This window comes from Daucus carota, chromosome 1 (assembly GCF_001625215.2).
Source record: "Daucus carota subsp. sativus chromosome 1, DH1 v3.0, whole genome shotgun sequence".
Taxonomy (NCBI): Eukaryota; Viridiplantae; Streptophyta; class Magnoliopsida; order Apiales; family Apiaceae; genus Daucus; species Daucus carota.
In genome coordinates, this window is record NC_030381.2 from 52,905,280 (window position 1) to 52,919,929 (window position 14,650).

At 32.9% G+C, this 14,650-nt stretch overlaps 1 protein-coding gene across 1 annotated transcript; it reads left to right on the forward strand.

Moving 5' to 3' along the window:
* The first annotated feature begins 1,982 nt into the window (after nt 1–1,982).
* On the forward strand, nt 1,983–4,833 carry LOC108212832 (zinc transporter 4, chloroplastic). Its single transcript, XM_017384548.2, has 4 exons — nt 1,983–2,315; nt 2,402–2,471; nt 2,912–3,618; nt 4,176–4,833. The coding sequence occupies exons 1-4, from the start codon at nt 2,301–2,303 to the stop codon at nt 4,629–4,631; spliced, it is 1,248 nt and encodes a 415-aa protein (XP_017240037.1). The 5' UTR covers nt 1,983–2,300; the 3' UTR covers nt 4,632–4,833.
* The last annotated feature ends 9,817 nt before the right edge of the window (nt 4,834–14,650 follow it).

Below are 14,650 nucleotides of genomic sequence, written 5' to 3' on the forward strand. Positions count from 1 at the left end.
AATTTGTTTCAAATTAATTGTTCACTTCAAATTTCAATGCAAAATTATATTTCCAAAGTCAATTCTACTCCACAAATCTCTTATTTATATTTCCTAGATCAACCTCATGCCACATATTATGGTCATTAAATGCATTTAATTTGTAGACAATCATTTTTCTTAAACTGTATGATTTTTTTAAAGTGGACATCTAATTTGAAACGGAGTAAGTATTAATGTATGATTACAAATTTTCGAGTTCAAATTCGCATATGTCGGTGTTCCTCAACACAAATTGTACCGGTCCAAGTACTCAATTTGAATTGATCTAGCCCCAAATTAATAAGAGAAATGTTAGACGTCACAAAAAGATAGTCAGTTTTTTTTTAATTGATTGTCAATTACTACTCCCTATGTTTTTTTTTATATGACACTTTTGACTTGGGCACGTAACTTTAGGTGGGTTGACCGGATAGTAAAAAACATTATTTTTGATTGATTTTTTTTGTGAATTAAAATTTTGATTGTATATTTTTATTCAGAAAAAGAAAAATTCAAAAATAATATTTTTAACTATCCGGTCAAAGCACTTAAAAGTGTGTGTCAAAAAGTCAAACGTCATATATTAAAAAACAGAGGGAGTACTTCTTTAGAAATACTCCCTCCGTTTCAAATTAGATGTCCACTTTTAAAAAATCACACAGTTTAAGAAAAGTGGTTGTTCACAAATTAATTGCATTAAATGATCAAAATATGTGGAGTGAGATTGACTTAGGAAATATAACTAAGAGTAACTCCAAGTCTCCAACCATAAGAAGCCCTTAGCTAAAAGTCTAGTTGGCTTTTCAAAATTAAAATTTTTAGCCAATGCTTACAAAAAACACCACTCCAACCATAGCAAGCCCTTATCTATAATTATAGCCATCCCCCTATGGATAGCTATATTTGTCGAACCACTACAGATCTGTAGTGAATTCCACGTCATCTCCCGCAATTTATTTTCCTCCTTCCCACTGATTACATATAAATTATTACCATATTAAACTGATATATTCTATTTATAACAATCTAAATATTGATAACATACTATTTTTAAATTGTAGCCAGCCAATATAGCCAATACCATTGAAGCACAATGTCTTACAGGTTCGGCAAATTTTACATAATATCTAACAGATCCAATTTAGCCAACGATTATAGCCAACGCCATTGGAGATGCTCTAAGTGATATGTGGAGGAGAAGTGACTTAGGAAATATGATTTTGCATTGAAAATTGAAGTGGACAACTAATTTGAAATAAATTATTTTTTTGAAAGTGGACATGTAAATTGAAACGGAGGGAGTATAACTTATCCTCTTATACACGTCAATTTCACAAATTAAAATTATTATATACATATTTTCTCGAAAAAATCTACAACCTAGCATTGCTCAATTAATAATGGTAGAAAATTTCAATTAATTATCCAAAATTCATCTGAAATGATTGTGTCGTTGATAATATCTCGATTGATATATAAGTCTAAGATTCTTTAATTGATAAAATTATTATCTATGCAGAGCTTCATCAAATTTATTAAAAATTATAGTTATCTAAATTATAACAAATGATATTTAAAATTCATTTTCAAAATAAATATGAGTGCAAGCGCTATATTGCGGTCGTTTGAATGAGTTTAAAATAAGTACCTTTATTTTAAAATAAAAAAATGAAGTAGAATTCAAAAACAAGTTAAAACTTATGAGTGATTAAAATGTCTGGCAGAAAAACAAAAATCATGAAACAAAAATCACTATTTCTAATTTTTTTTTTATAAATACTTATTTACTTTTTGTTTAAACGATACGAAAAAGTGCAAGAAAAACATCCTAACGAACACGCAAATATTAGTTCAAAACCTCCTAAAAACACTACGAAAACAAAGTCGAAACCAGCAAAACAGAGATCCCTACGATGTGTCGACATCATAACGACCATATTATAAACCAAAACCGAAACATGTAATGCTTGTATCATTCGTTCAAACTCTTGTCACCCTTGAATAATGTCGACATTTTTCTCTCATTCTCCTTCTCTCTCTGCATATACATACACACTTTTTTCATCACAAAAACAACCCAATTCCAAATCCAAACAAACCCCAGGGATCGATCCTGCGCGGCCCATCTGCGTGCTGCAGGATAACAAAATCCCATTCAGTCATTTTCCCCACAATGTGTCATCACCTCTTCTTGATTTCTTCAAGTTTATAGAGATTTGTGTCGTTTTATGCAGTTCTGATCATTACCCTTTTCAAGATTTGTTATAATTTTAAGACCCATGTCATTTATTGAGGTTCGTTTTTCGATATGTGAATTTTTAATGTTGGTGTATTTAAGGTTCTTGAATGATGGGCTTATGGGTTGTTTATGTTTTTGCAGGAATTGGCTCCGGGGTTTTGGCTTGGGCAGCTGAGTGGCAAGATCTCGGGACACACAAGATCTTTTTCTGGTGAATTCACTCCTCATTTTGTGATTTTATGATTTTTTTATGTATATTTGTGATTGAAATGTTTGTGAGTTTGTTTGTTCTAATACAGTAAGTTTGTTAGAATTCTGTTAGGTGATGTTTCTTAGTATTTGATTTTATATGATTATATGGGAGGTATGAAGTTTGAGAGAAATGCTTCTTTCATTGCTTGTGCATGTTATTGTTCTAGATTTTTTGCAAATTGGATTGTCTTATAAGTGATAGTTTTGGAGTATTACCATTTTCGCGATTTAGGCAAGTAGGATTTCTGAATTATTAATTCTTTGAATTGCGAACATTGTACATACCTTATTGCAGCCAACATATTGCAGTATGAACTATGAAGTGTCGCTTTGTCGGTTATAATTGTTTTGGTGTTTATATTTGCTCTAATTTGGGGTTTTTTGTTGCGTCTTCAAAAGGCTCTTTGGTGCAGAAAATTTCTGAATCTGTGTCCACGGCTACTTGTGGCGGCAGTGGTGGTGAAATGGATACTTGTCGTGATGAGAAAGCAGCTTTGTTCCTCAAAATGTTGGCTATTGCCGCCATACTCTTTTTTGGAGTTTGTGGAGTAGCAACGCCATTGATTGGCAAGAAACGTCGTTTTCTGCAGACAGACTCGAATTTGTTTTTTGCCGCCAAGGCTTTCGCTGCAGGTGTCATACTAGCAACCGGATTTGTTCACATGTTACCGGATGCTACAGAAGCCCTTACTGATGAGTGTTTACCGACAAACCCCTGGTCCAAGTTCCCATTCTCAGGATTTTTTGCAATGATGGCTGCACTTATCACATTGGTTGTTGACTTCGTTGCAACTCAATATTATGAAAAAAAGCAAGAGAAACAGATTCCTTCCCTTGTGGATTCTGTTGATATAGTATCAGGATCAGGGGCTGTGCCTGTAGAGACTAACGAGAATAGTGGAAAAGTCTTTGGTGAAGAGGTTGGAGGAGGGATGCACATTGTGGGCATGCATGCTCATGCTGCTCACCATAGTCATAATCATTTGCATGGACAAGAGGCTTGCGATGGCCACATGAAACAGCAAACTGATTCACACTCCCATTCCCACTCGCACGGGTTTGGTGGGGACGTCGAGAGTAGCATCAGGCATGTTGTTGTTTCACAGGTAACTTTTCCATCTTGTCTCTTCATTGACGACTTCTTGCCCTTTCTTATTGGAGCAAGAGACACTTGCATTTTTTTTTTTGTATTGTTTAATTAATAATTTGAAAGATCCTGGTGGAAAGTAACTTAATATGCAGTAGTCTCACTCTCACCACCACTTCAGATTCTCCGCGAGGCACTGTGTTGAGTTCTCCATGACCGCCCCCACCTCCCACTATTAATCTCAAATTTCCACAGCTCCCCTGCTCTGCTAGTTGTGAATCGGGTTATTCCGAAAGTTTAGCAATAGATAATTTTTTTTTCATCTTGGCTAAATAAGTACTAGTAAGATAGTTAACAATCCTGAGAGTCTGAGTCTGCCTGTTTTGTTAATACTAGAAGCACCTATTCAAAGGTGCCTAGGGAAGATCGAAGTATATAGGTTCCAGATTTGACAAGAACAAAATTAAGTGTAATGGGAAACAAATTCCAACTATTGTTTTGTGTCAGGATTAAGTGGATTTTTGGTTGTTGTCACTGAAATATCTGGCATTGAAAGTATTGCTATGATCTTTGCAGGTTTTGGAACTTGGAATTGTCTCACACTCGATTATCATTGGACTTTCACTTGGAGTTTCACAAAGTCCTTGTACCATAAAACCCTTGATCGGTGCATTAGCTTTCCATCAGTTCTTCGAAGGGTTTGCACTTGGAGGCTGCATATCTCAGGCTCAATTCAGCACCTTCCACAGCTCAATGATGGCATGCTTTTTTGCAATAACAACACCCGTGGGAATTGCTGCCGGGACTGGTCTCGCATCATTTTATAATCCCAACAGTCCAAGAGCGTTGGTGGTAGAAGGCATCTTTGACTCCGTATCTGCTGGTATATTAATCTACATGTCTTTAGTAGACTTAATTGCTGCGGATTTCTTGAGTAAACGAATGAGTTGCAATGTCAGACTCCAAGTTGCATCTTATTTTGCACTTTTCCTTGGAGCTGGATTGATGTCATGCCTTGCACTTTGGGCTTAAGTAAACTTCAATCTTCTTTCATTGCATCTCTGTTTCTGTTGTCTTCTTTCAACAAATAATCGATATATCTTCTTACTTCTTTTGTTAGTCGTTGTCTTCTTAGGTGTTATTTGAAGATGAAAATAGTTGTCTACTGATCCCCAAATTCCTTCGCAGCTCTAAAGGTAAAGAAATGAAATTGCAGTTTTTTTTTTCCTCACTACTCACACAGCCAATAACAAATGATTACCAGTGCTACATATCCTCATGATATTTGATTGCGAACATAAGCCATACATAATTTGTGTTTATATTTCGCAAAAATATACTACTCACATATTAGGCATTTGATTGATTCTTATTGATCCGATTATTCTTTCTCAACGCTTATATATTCAAAATTGTACATTTAATGAATCTGTTTGTAAATTTATAAGATCTTTTGATGTAAAGTTTAAGCACATATCAGATATGGTTCCGGTTCCTGACATACATATGTTGACATATAGTAGTAGCATACGTTCAGCCGGAAAAAGAAAATATTTATGTATATTCTGGATAATAACCCCAGGATCGAGACAAAGATTCTGGCGGGCAACATTTTCAATTGAATTGACAGTCATCTTGCATAATTTTGACTGTTAATTATCCTGTTCATAACCCTAATTGACTGAGCATCCAGCTTTAAATTCTTCTTAAGATATTTTGTCGAGTTCTCCGTCACCCCACCCAAATCTAGTTGTGAACCGCAATATTCTGATCAAAAAGCTTAGTTACAGCTAGTTAGCAAGATAGTCACCAATCTTGAGCCCGTGTTCTATTTCTGTTTTTTAACATGATTCTTATTTTTAATCTTTTGTATAGGAAGTTTACGTCTTTTGTTTAAAAACTCCTGCCCAATTATGTGGTTCACAGTTCACACAGTGAGGATTGAAGTACATGTATATAGCACCACTGGTTCTGGATTTGTAGTAGTTAAAATCTTGAAGTCGTTTGGCTACACTTGAATTAAAATACGTAATTATTATTTATAAGTGGAAAGTTATTACTCGATCCGTCCCAAAATACATGTTATTTTGACTTTTTTCACGTAATTTGAGATTCAAAAATAATATACTTCTACACATTATTTTTCAATTTTTTTTGAATAAAAATATAAATGTTAAATTACGTGAAAAGTCAAAGTGACATGTATTTTGGGACAGGATGGGACAGGATGAGTAATAAATAAAATATATATTTTATTGTGTTTGTTAAAAAAAATTAATTAATATTTTTAACTTAGATATGAACCAGAAAAAGCATATAAATCAGGATGGAATTAGGGATGGGCGCGGGGCACTTCGGGGTCGGGGAGTACTATCCCCGACCCCGATCTCCGAATTTAATACACATCCCCGACCTCGCCCCGAATCCCGAACGGGGATTTTTTCCCTCCCCGATCCCCGTCTCGAACAGGGGACGGGGATCCCCGCGGGGATTTGTGGAATTTTAATTTTTAATTAAAAAAATAATAACTTTATAATACATAATATATTTTTAATAAAAAAACAAACTACTAACTCCTAATATACTAATACTCCCTCTGTCCCATTTTAACTGATGTTTGACTTTCTAGCACGTATATTGAGATGTATAAAAATAATATCTACACTAAATAAAATAATTCAATTCTTATATCAAATAAAAGTTTAGGTTCTAAACTTTTATTTGATATAAATTTTATAAAGAATTATTATGTTTGAATGTGATTTTTTTAACATCTTAAAATACGTGTAAAAAAATCAAAAGCAGTTAAAATGGGACGGAGGGAGTAATATATTATTATTTTATATTTTCAATATCAAATCATATTAAAATTGATTTATAATATAAATAAACGACAATTTAAAATATATTATATTACATTATATTTATTATCAATCAATAAAAATAAAGAACATTTTTTAATTTTAATTATATTATAAAAGTTATCTATTTCTAATAATATATTTAGTATAATATATAAACATATTATTATTTATATATATACACAATCGGGGTCGGGGATCGGGGCGGAGAGACACCAATCCCTGACCCCGCCTCCAAAAAATTCCCCGAATCTCCGATCCGAACGGGGCGGGAATCGGATCGGGATCGAGTGGGGCGGGGTGAATCCCTAGCTGGAATGAGTAATTTACAAGTTAAGTCCAAAGCGGGGATTAATCTCGGAAATGGACAAGGATTTAAGTGGCATGGTTGTTGGAGGCTGAAGGCATATGTATGATCATAAATTGTCAAACCAACCGTAAATTAAGGTTCAACTACAAACAGTCCTAATGACATTTATTGTGGGCGTTTGGGTAAACTTAAAATAAGTGTTTTTTGCTTAAAATAAATAAGTGGAGCAGAAGTTAGAAGTAAATTAAGACTTATAAGTGGTTAAAGTGTTTGGCAAATAAGCAGAAGTCCTGAAACAAAAGCTAGCATTCCTAGCTTTTTATAAGTGCTTCTTGACTTCTTACACAAACGGTACGAATAAGTGCTTATAACTTATAATCCAGAAGCTGGGCTTTTAAGCCCTCCCCAAACACCCCCATTGTCTTTTTAGTTCACTGTCATCTTTTAATCTGCACCATAATTAATACTCTTTAAACATAACTAAAATACGATAAATTCCATCATTTTTCTGGCCAAATAAATCCATTCCTATACATATATAAATATAAAATAAAATATGTTCTCGGTATTATTTTGTTCTAAATTTTCGAAAAATAAATACAATAATTTGATGACGAGCTTGTGCTTTTAAAACAGCATGGGAAGAAAAAATAAATGGCTGAGATTGATGCACCATTAACTTGAGAACCAAGAATTGCAACATTTGGAATAAACTTTTTCCTTTTCTCGTACGATCTTTAATAACTCGCTTTCCACATTTTAAGATTGACAGAACATATTCTCCTGTATCCTACTTATTTAATGGCCGCACATTAATTTCTCATCTTTAATCCAACGACCACTAACATAAATATCTTCATCTGCCCTCATCTTTCCTTTTCTTTCTATCTGCGTCCAAACACGTCACGTTCACTATACATCTCTCGCCACATCACTCAATCTTCTTCCCTCCTATGTGTCACCCTATCTCTAACCCTGCCACGCATTCATGCACAAATATAAATCTCGGAATAAAATTCGATCCATTTTCTTCCCAATTTAATTTTATATTTTAAATTAGTAAAATTATCTTCTCATTTTCATGAAAAAATATTTAAAAATAAAAAAGTTGATATTTTATAACTATAAAATTTCCAAATTTACGACAAGGACTTCTGTCTTGTAGATCAGCAAAACGACTATTTCTTCGGTATCCTGAATTATACTCCCTCCGTCCCAGCCAATTCTTTACGTTTGGTTTGGGCACGGAGGTTAAGAAATATGTATAAAGTAGTGGAAAAGAGGAAAAAAAGTGGGTGAAGTGGTGGGGACCCATCAATTTTTAATGAATAAAAGAGAGATAGTGGAGTAAAAGTAGTGTGAAAAGGGAGTAAAAGTAGTGTGAAAAGGGAGGAAAAGTTGGGAAGTGGTGGGACCCATTGACTATTTTTGGTAAGTTTTGGAATGTAAAGAATTGGATGGGACATCCCAAAAAGGAAACTGTAAAGAACCTGGTGGGACGGAGGGAGTATATATGGGAGGAGGGGGACACGTCATGTAGTTTAATATTTCTGTAAAATATAGCTGCTCTTTAACTTGTTTTCAAAATTTTTTTCTTTTAAATAAATTTTTAAAAAAACTGTAAAAATGGATTACAGAATAATATTTTATAATAACATTAAGTGTATGTTAAGTAGTGAAAAATTATATAAGATTAATAAAACGGAGGAAATATTATTTTGAAATGAAAGAAAAAATATATTATATACTCCCTCCGACCATTTTTACATGTCCCCGTTTGACTTTTGACTAGTCAAATTGACTATATTTTGACTGAAATTTTACATATATCATATAAATCAAAAAATAATAAAAATTATATCATTAGGAAGTATATTTAGTGTATTTTAATATGCAACTTTCAGATTTCGAAAATAATGAAGAAATAATTTGTAATATTTAGTCAAAATTTGGTCAATTTAACTGATAAAAAATCTAATGGGACCAGTAAAAGGGGACAGAGGGAGTATTATGACTTTGAAATACAGATTACGACACCCGTTGCGGACTGTAGATTGGCATCATAAAGCCTTTCAACAGCAAACTGTTTGATGTACAAACTACAATTACTCCTCTTCGAAACTGTTTCCAATATTGTTTGGTCTTTACCACTTTAATTTCTTTACATACAGACATTCATATTTAATTCCCAAGTGCATATAAAAAGACATAACCAAGTAACACTTCTTGCACCAACAATATTTCCCAGCTACATATTCAACCAAGAAGCATGGAGAAAAGCGTAGAGGCCCAAGAGACTTGCATTGTCAATGGTCTCATGGCAATGATGGAGATGAACGGTGGGGATGAGTCCTCAGAGGTGGACATAAAAGAAGAGATGGTTGTTGAGGTGATGCATGAGCTGTGGAAGGAGATCAACTCTTGTTACAGTGATGAATGCGAGCTTAAGAAGAGTTTTAAGAGAGCTCCGGCGAGTTTTCCGGTGCCGGGGAGTTTTTCCGGTGTCGGTGGGGACAATGAGAGATGTGGGCCAGTGGTTTCGGATGTGGGGTCCACTGTGATGGCTGGGGTGGGGCCCACAAATGGTTTTTCCGGCGAGGAAGTGGTGCAGGGGAGGGAATTGAAGTGTGGGTGTAGCATGATGCATGGCGGAGGGGAAATGGACGGCTATGATGGTGGGGAGTTTGATGATGAGTGGCTGACAAGTGTTCTCAGCATGGACCCACAAGAATTTGAAGATTTGGGTGTGGACCCCATGATTGTTGATGGTTCTAGGAGTGGGAAGGAAGGGTAATTAGTTCAAAATTAAGGAAAGGTTTAGTACTTTAGTAGTAGGCTAGCCAATAGCAACATCTTTTATTTTGAATATGTAAATTAGTAGATGCATTATGAATATACTCTTATCTTTCAATTCAAGGGTTAGTCGTGAGTGTTATAATTTATGAATTTGGATGGTTTTGATTGGCGCAAGGATGATAAGTTACCCGACTTTAGTTTTGATTGGCGCAAGGATGATAAGTTTACCCGACCCGAAAGATACCTGGCTCATTCTGAGCTGATATGATCTATCCGAACCTGATTTTCTTATTAGGATCTGGACATGAATCTTATTTGTAGACCCTAAAAAATTTGAATATGCATTTTAAGGATTCTGAAGCGAACCCGATCCGAACATGAAATCCAATAAAAAAACCAATACAAATTAGTATGTGTGTTAAATGTATACTGTATATTAAAATTTTATGAATTATAAGTTATGTATATTAACATTTTACTTAATTTTATGTGTGCGATACGTAATTTACATTCATTTCATCAATATTACATTTTTTTTAATTATTGTGCATTAAATAATCAAAATATAATATAATATAAATGATAAGTTCAATGATCAAAATTTAATTAAGTACGATAACTTTTTAAACACTACAATAAATTAAACTAATATGTCATATATTAAAACATTTAATTTTAATCTTGTTCTGATTAACCCCCGATTATTCGATTAAACCGTAATCAACACATTTATATTTATTAGTCTCGATTTTCTTTTTATACGATCACAATCACTGCTCACGTGTTAGCTTAAATTCTAAAATACAGCTAACATACAATTCTGGAAATAAATTTTATCATCTATATTTAAATTCCGAAATTACACAATCACCTACCATGTGATTGTTGGACTTAAATTAATCATAGATATCAATACGACATTATGAACAAAACTTATTTACTCCCTCCGTCCCTATTTATCTGTCCACTTTGGAAGTAAAAATTTGTCCCTATTTATCTGTCCATTTATACTTTCAAAACTAACTTAATGATAGTTTTTCAAATATATCTTCATAATTTCAATTTTCAAGGCTTGACTTATTTAAAACTTGGTTGAATTCATGTTTTCAAGACATAAAGTAGGGGTATTCCACCATCTTCAAGATATTAATTAGAGGTATTTAATGAAAAAATTTATACAATCAATTATTTCTTGCTATGCGTTTTTTTTTCCAAAATGGACAGATAAAAAGGGACGGAGGGAGTATTTTTCTTTATTGTGAATAGTAAATGTATTGCAACGATAATAAATACCGACACGAACAAGATGTAAAAATAATATCGAGACATGCATGAAACATTCACGGGGCTACATTAATCAGTGTGTGTATAGATAGTTGTGACTCATGAGCTGATATGTTTTTGCCTTGCCGTCATGATTCATGGCAATCTTCGTGACTACGAAATCGGTCCTTTACTCGTTTCTTTTACCTTTACAATGGTCTAGAACCTAAGTCCCACGTCGAAGAAATTTGAATGTAAACAGTCGAAAAATTCCATTAGTATTAGGCTTTTTGAGAAGAGTCAAATTTGTGCGGACTTAGCCACGGTCCAGAACGGACAATATTATATTAATGCGGAGTTAACGGTGTTGCGCGACCCAACAAATGGTATCCGTCTATTCGAGCCAGGTTAAAAAAGTTAATGCGGAGTTAACGGTGTTGCGCGACCCAACAAGTGGTATCGGTCTATCCGAGCCAGGTTAACAAGTTGATCCTATGGAGTTGCGGGTTGCAGTTGTGTGATGTGGAGGATGCTTTTTAGAACTACAATCGAAGGTTTTGGACAGCTTGTGTCGAAAGTCTTTTCGACTAAGGTGGTCGGACGGCGTGTCCAGCATGCAAGAGCAGTGAGTAGCGACGGTATAAGGGTCACAAGATTAGTGGCTTGGAAATTGAGGGGAGATTGTTGAGTGGGTTCAACCCAAGTCCTCCATAAAAAAATAAAAAAGATTTATCATGAATATAAGCGGCTCTTTCGTTAGCTTGAGGTCTTTTGGAAAAACAAATCCATCTAAAAGAGACAATATCATATTAATATGGAGTTAAAAGTGTTGCGCGGCCAACAGAGGTATGGACATTATGAATTTTATGTTCTACTTTCCGCTCCTCTGATTTTGATTTGTAAAGTTACCGACATTACGAAGAATATTGTGGTGTGTTTTATTTTGCTATTCAACGTTCAAAACTTTGATTATTCAGTTACCCGTTCATCCAAGTAATTTGATTAGATTTGAATTTTCGTTTTTGAAGAAAAGAAAATATATAGTAGGAAAATGATGTGAATAGTTTCGACCCATGCTTTTAGCTAAAAATATCATAAAGAACAGTAATGTAAAATATATAAAATTCTTCACGAGATATTCAGTTTATCTAAAAACTAGTCAATTTAAAGATAGAAGTTATATTTTTCGAGATTGTGAAAAAAATAATATAATTATCTATTTTTTTTGAAACAATATAATATTATCTATTGTTCTCATATAAAATTAATATATTTTATATACGTGACTTGAAATAATATAAAATATCATTACATCCCTAGTCAAATCAAGGTTTCAATAAATTTTACTCATTTTAACCAATATCCTAGATTAGATTGCTTCTCCTTTTGACACGAACTGGATGCGACGATAATTGAGACTCGATAAAGTCGTTTGGGCTATATATCTGTCGTGTTTGACCAGGCTTAAAAGTTCGGTCTATTACTTTCAAATCAGAAATAATTTGAATTTTTTATTTGTGTAATAATTTATGATTTGGAAATCCAAACATAAGAAATTAGAAATTTTAATTTTTAAATTTTTAATTTTTATATTTGAAAAATAATTTTATAAAAATATAAAAACCCATTTCTAATGATAATGTATGATAATTTGAATAATATTAATTATTTTATACCGATAAAATATTAAAACAATTATATAAATATTTTTTTCATTTATAACTAACTTCTTCTCACACAAGTATTTAATATTTTAATTTCAATAAAATGAAACGGCTCATTATTTTATAGTAAATTATATGGTCGGCCGGAAATGAAAAGTCTAAATTGTCTTGGCGATGGCCGATGGTTACCGTACCTATGAGTCTATGAAAGCAACCAGGAAATCCCTATCGTACGTGTGGTGATTAAGACAAATGAAATGATCAAACTAGTGTCTTGATTATATGAGCGAGGGTGATTATTCACGGGGGACATTAAATAATTATTTGTGTTAAAGATAATCTGTACACGTTCTGTCAAATATCAAACATACTTTTTCGTTTCGAAACATAGATCGTTTGACTTTTTACGCATATTTTTAAGTTTTTTGACCGCATACTTAAAATTATTGTTTTTGAAATTTTCTTTCTCTGAATGATAATATCAATCATATATTTTTATTCAAAAAATAAAAATTTCAAAAATAACCATTTTTAGCATGTGGTCAAAAGGCTAAAAATGCCTGAAAAAAAATCAAGCGACTTATATTTCAAAACAGAGAGAGTACGCACGCGTTGTCTTTATCTTTATGATTTCGAATATAGCAAAGAAAAGAAAGTAGTGCTGTGTACAATTAATCACTAAGCAGTGCTAATAATTAGTTTGAGATACTGCTACTAGATTAAGCAAAACTGGAAAGAGTTCGCAGAAGAAGCTTGTAGAAAAGTGCTATACATTACTGGAAGTCTGGAACTAAAGGGAAAGGTGTCACAAGCGAGTTCTCGAGCACACTTTCGTTAAAATATAGGACGGATCGATGTTTTATGCACAGTACACCGAAAAGCAATTCATGGAGAAAGTAAAAAACTTCAATCAAACAATGTCAAAAAAGAATTTAAAGTTAATTATATATTATAATTCTTAACTTTGACTCAAACCCATATGAGTAGCTATTATATAGGATGTGTCTGGGTGAATGTAAAAAAAAAAATATTTTCCATATTTTAAAATAAATAAATAATTTATTTCTAGCGTCATAAAAATACAAATTGATAAAGTTGATGTCAAATTCTAATGAAAAAGCGGTTTGGGTCACAAAATACAAGGATTATAAAATTTAGGTTGCAAACTATCAATAAAAAGTATTAGTACTTAGATGTATTTGTGCCAAAAATTAAAGGTTAAAAACTGTAATTAACTCAAAATTTTATATAATCCATTATGTAATTATTTAAACCAAATCAAACCAAACATAAGTATATCCATGTTAGGGCAGGATCTGAGCAGGGTAGGATGTACGCAACCATACCCCTACCCTTAAAGTAGATAGACTGTATGCGTGAAGACCCCGGCTTAGTGCACAATAAATGCACAATAAATAAAACAGTGTGCGATATATATGAAACTTGACTTTTAATTCATGTGTTTGAATCATTTTTTAATTTTATAATTTATTGGGAATAAAAAAAATATTTATAATAAAATATCTTTTGAAGTGGTTCTTCACATTTTTATAAAATCAATTTCAAAAATAAAAATAAATCACTAATTTTTTGAATTCTAAATTATAAGTTCTTTACGGTACGAATAAGTTGATTTTATAGTTATAAATCTAGAAATATTTTTTTTAAACCAAACCAAACATCCTAAATATGTGATAGGATTAAAGTGTTCCCCCTGGTGTCCATCATATAGGGCGTTTGACTTTTTACCCGTAACTTTAAATGCTTTGACCGTATAGTAAATATTAATATTTTTGTAATTTTTTTAAAAATAATAATATAATATGAATATTTTTATTCAGATTTTTTTTTTTAAATATACTAATTTTAAGCATGTGGTCAAGTATCCTAAAAATACGTACAAAAAGTCAAATGCATTTACTAATCATGCATCTAATCATGTGGACACACGAGCTAATGAGGCTGATAAGACCTGGAAATCCCCTTGACCAATAATAAGTGAAATATTTGGATTGTTCATGGATGAGGATAAAGAACTAATCCTTAACCGTATGTCTTTATTTAAGTCTTAAGATCATCTTCTAGGATGATACATCCTGTAGCTAATAAGTACACAAAGTCAGGAGCGGAACTATGATTTCAGTCTAGGAGGACCGA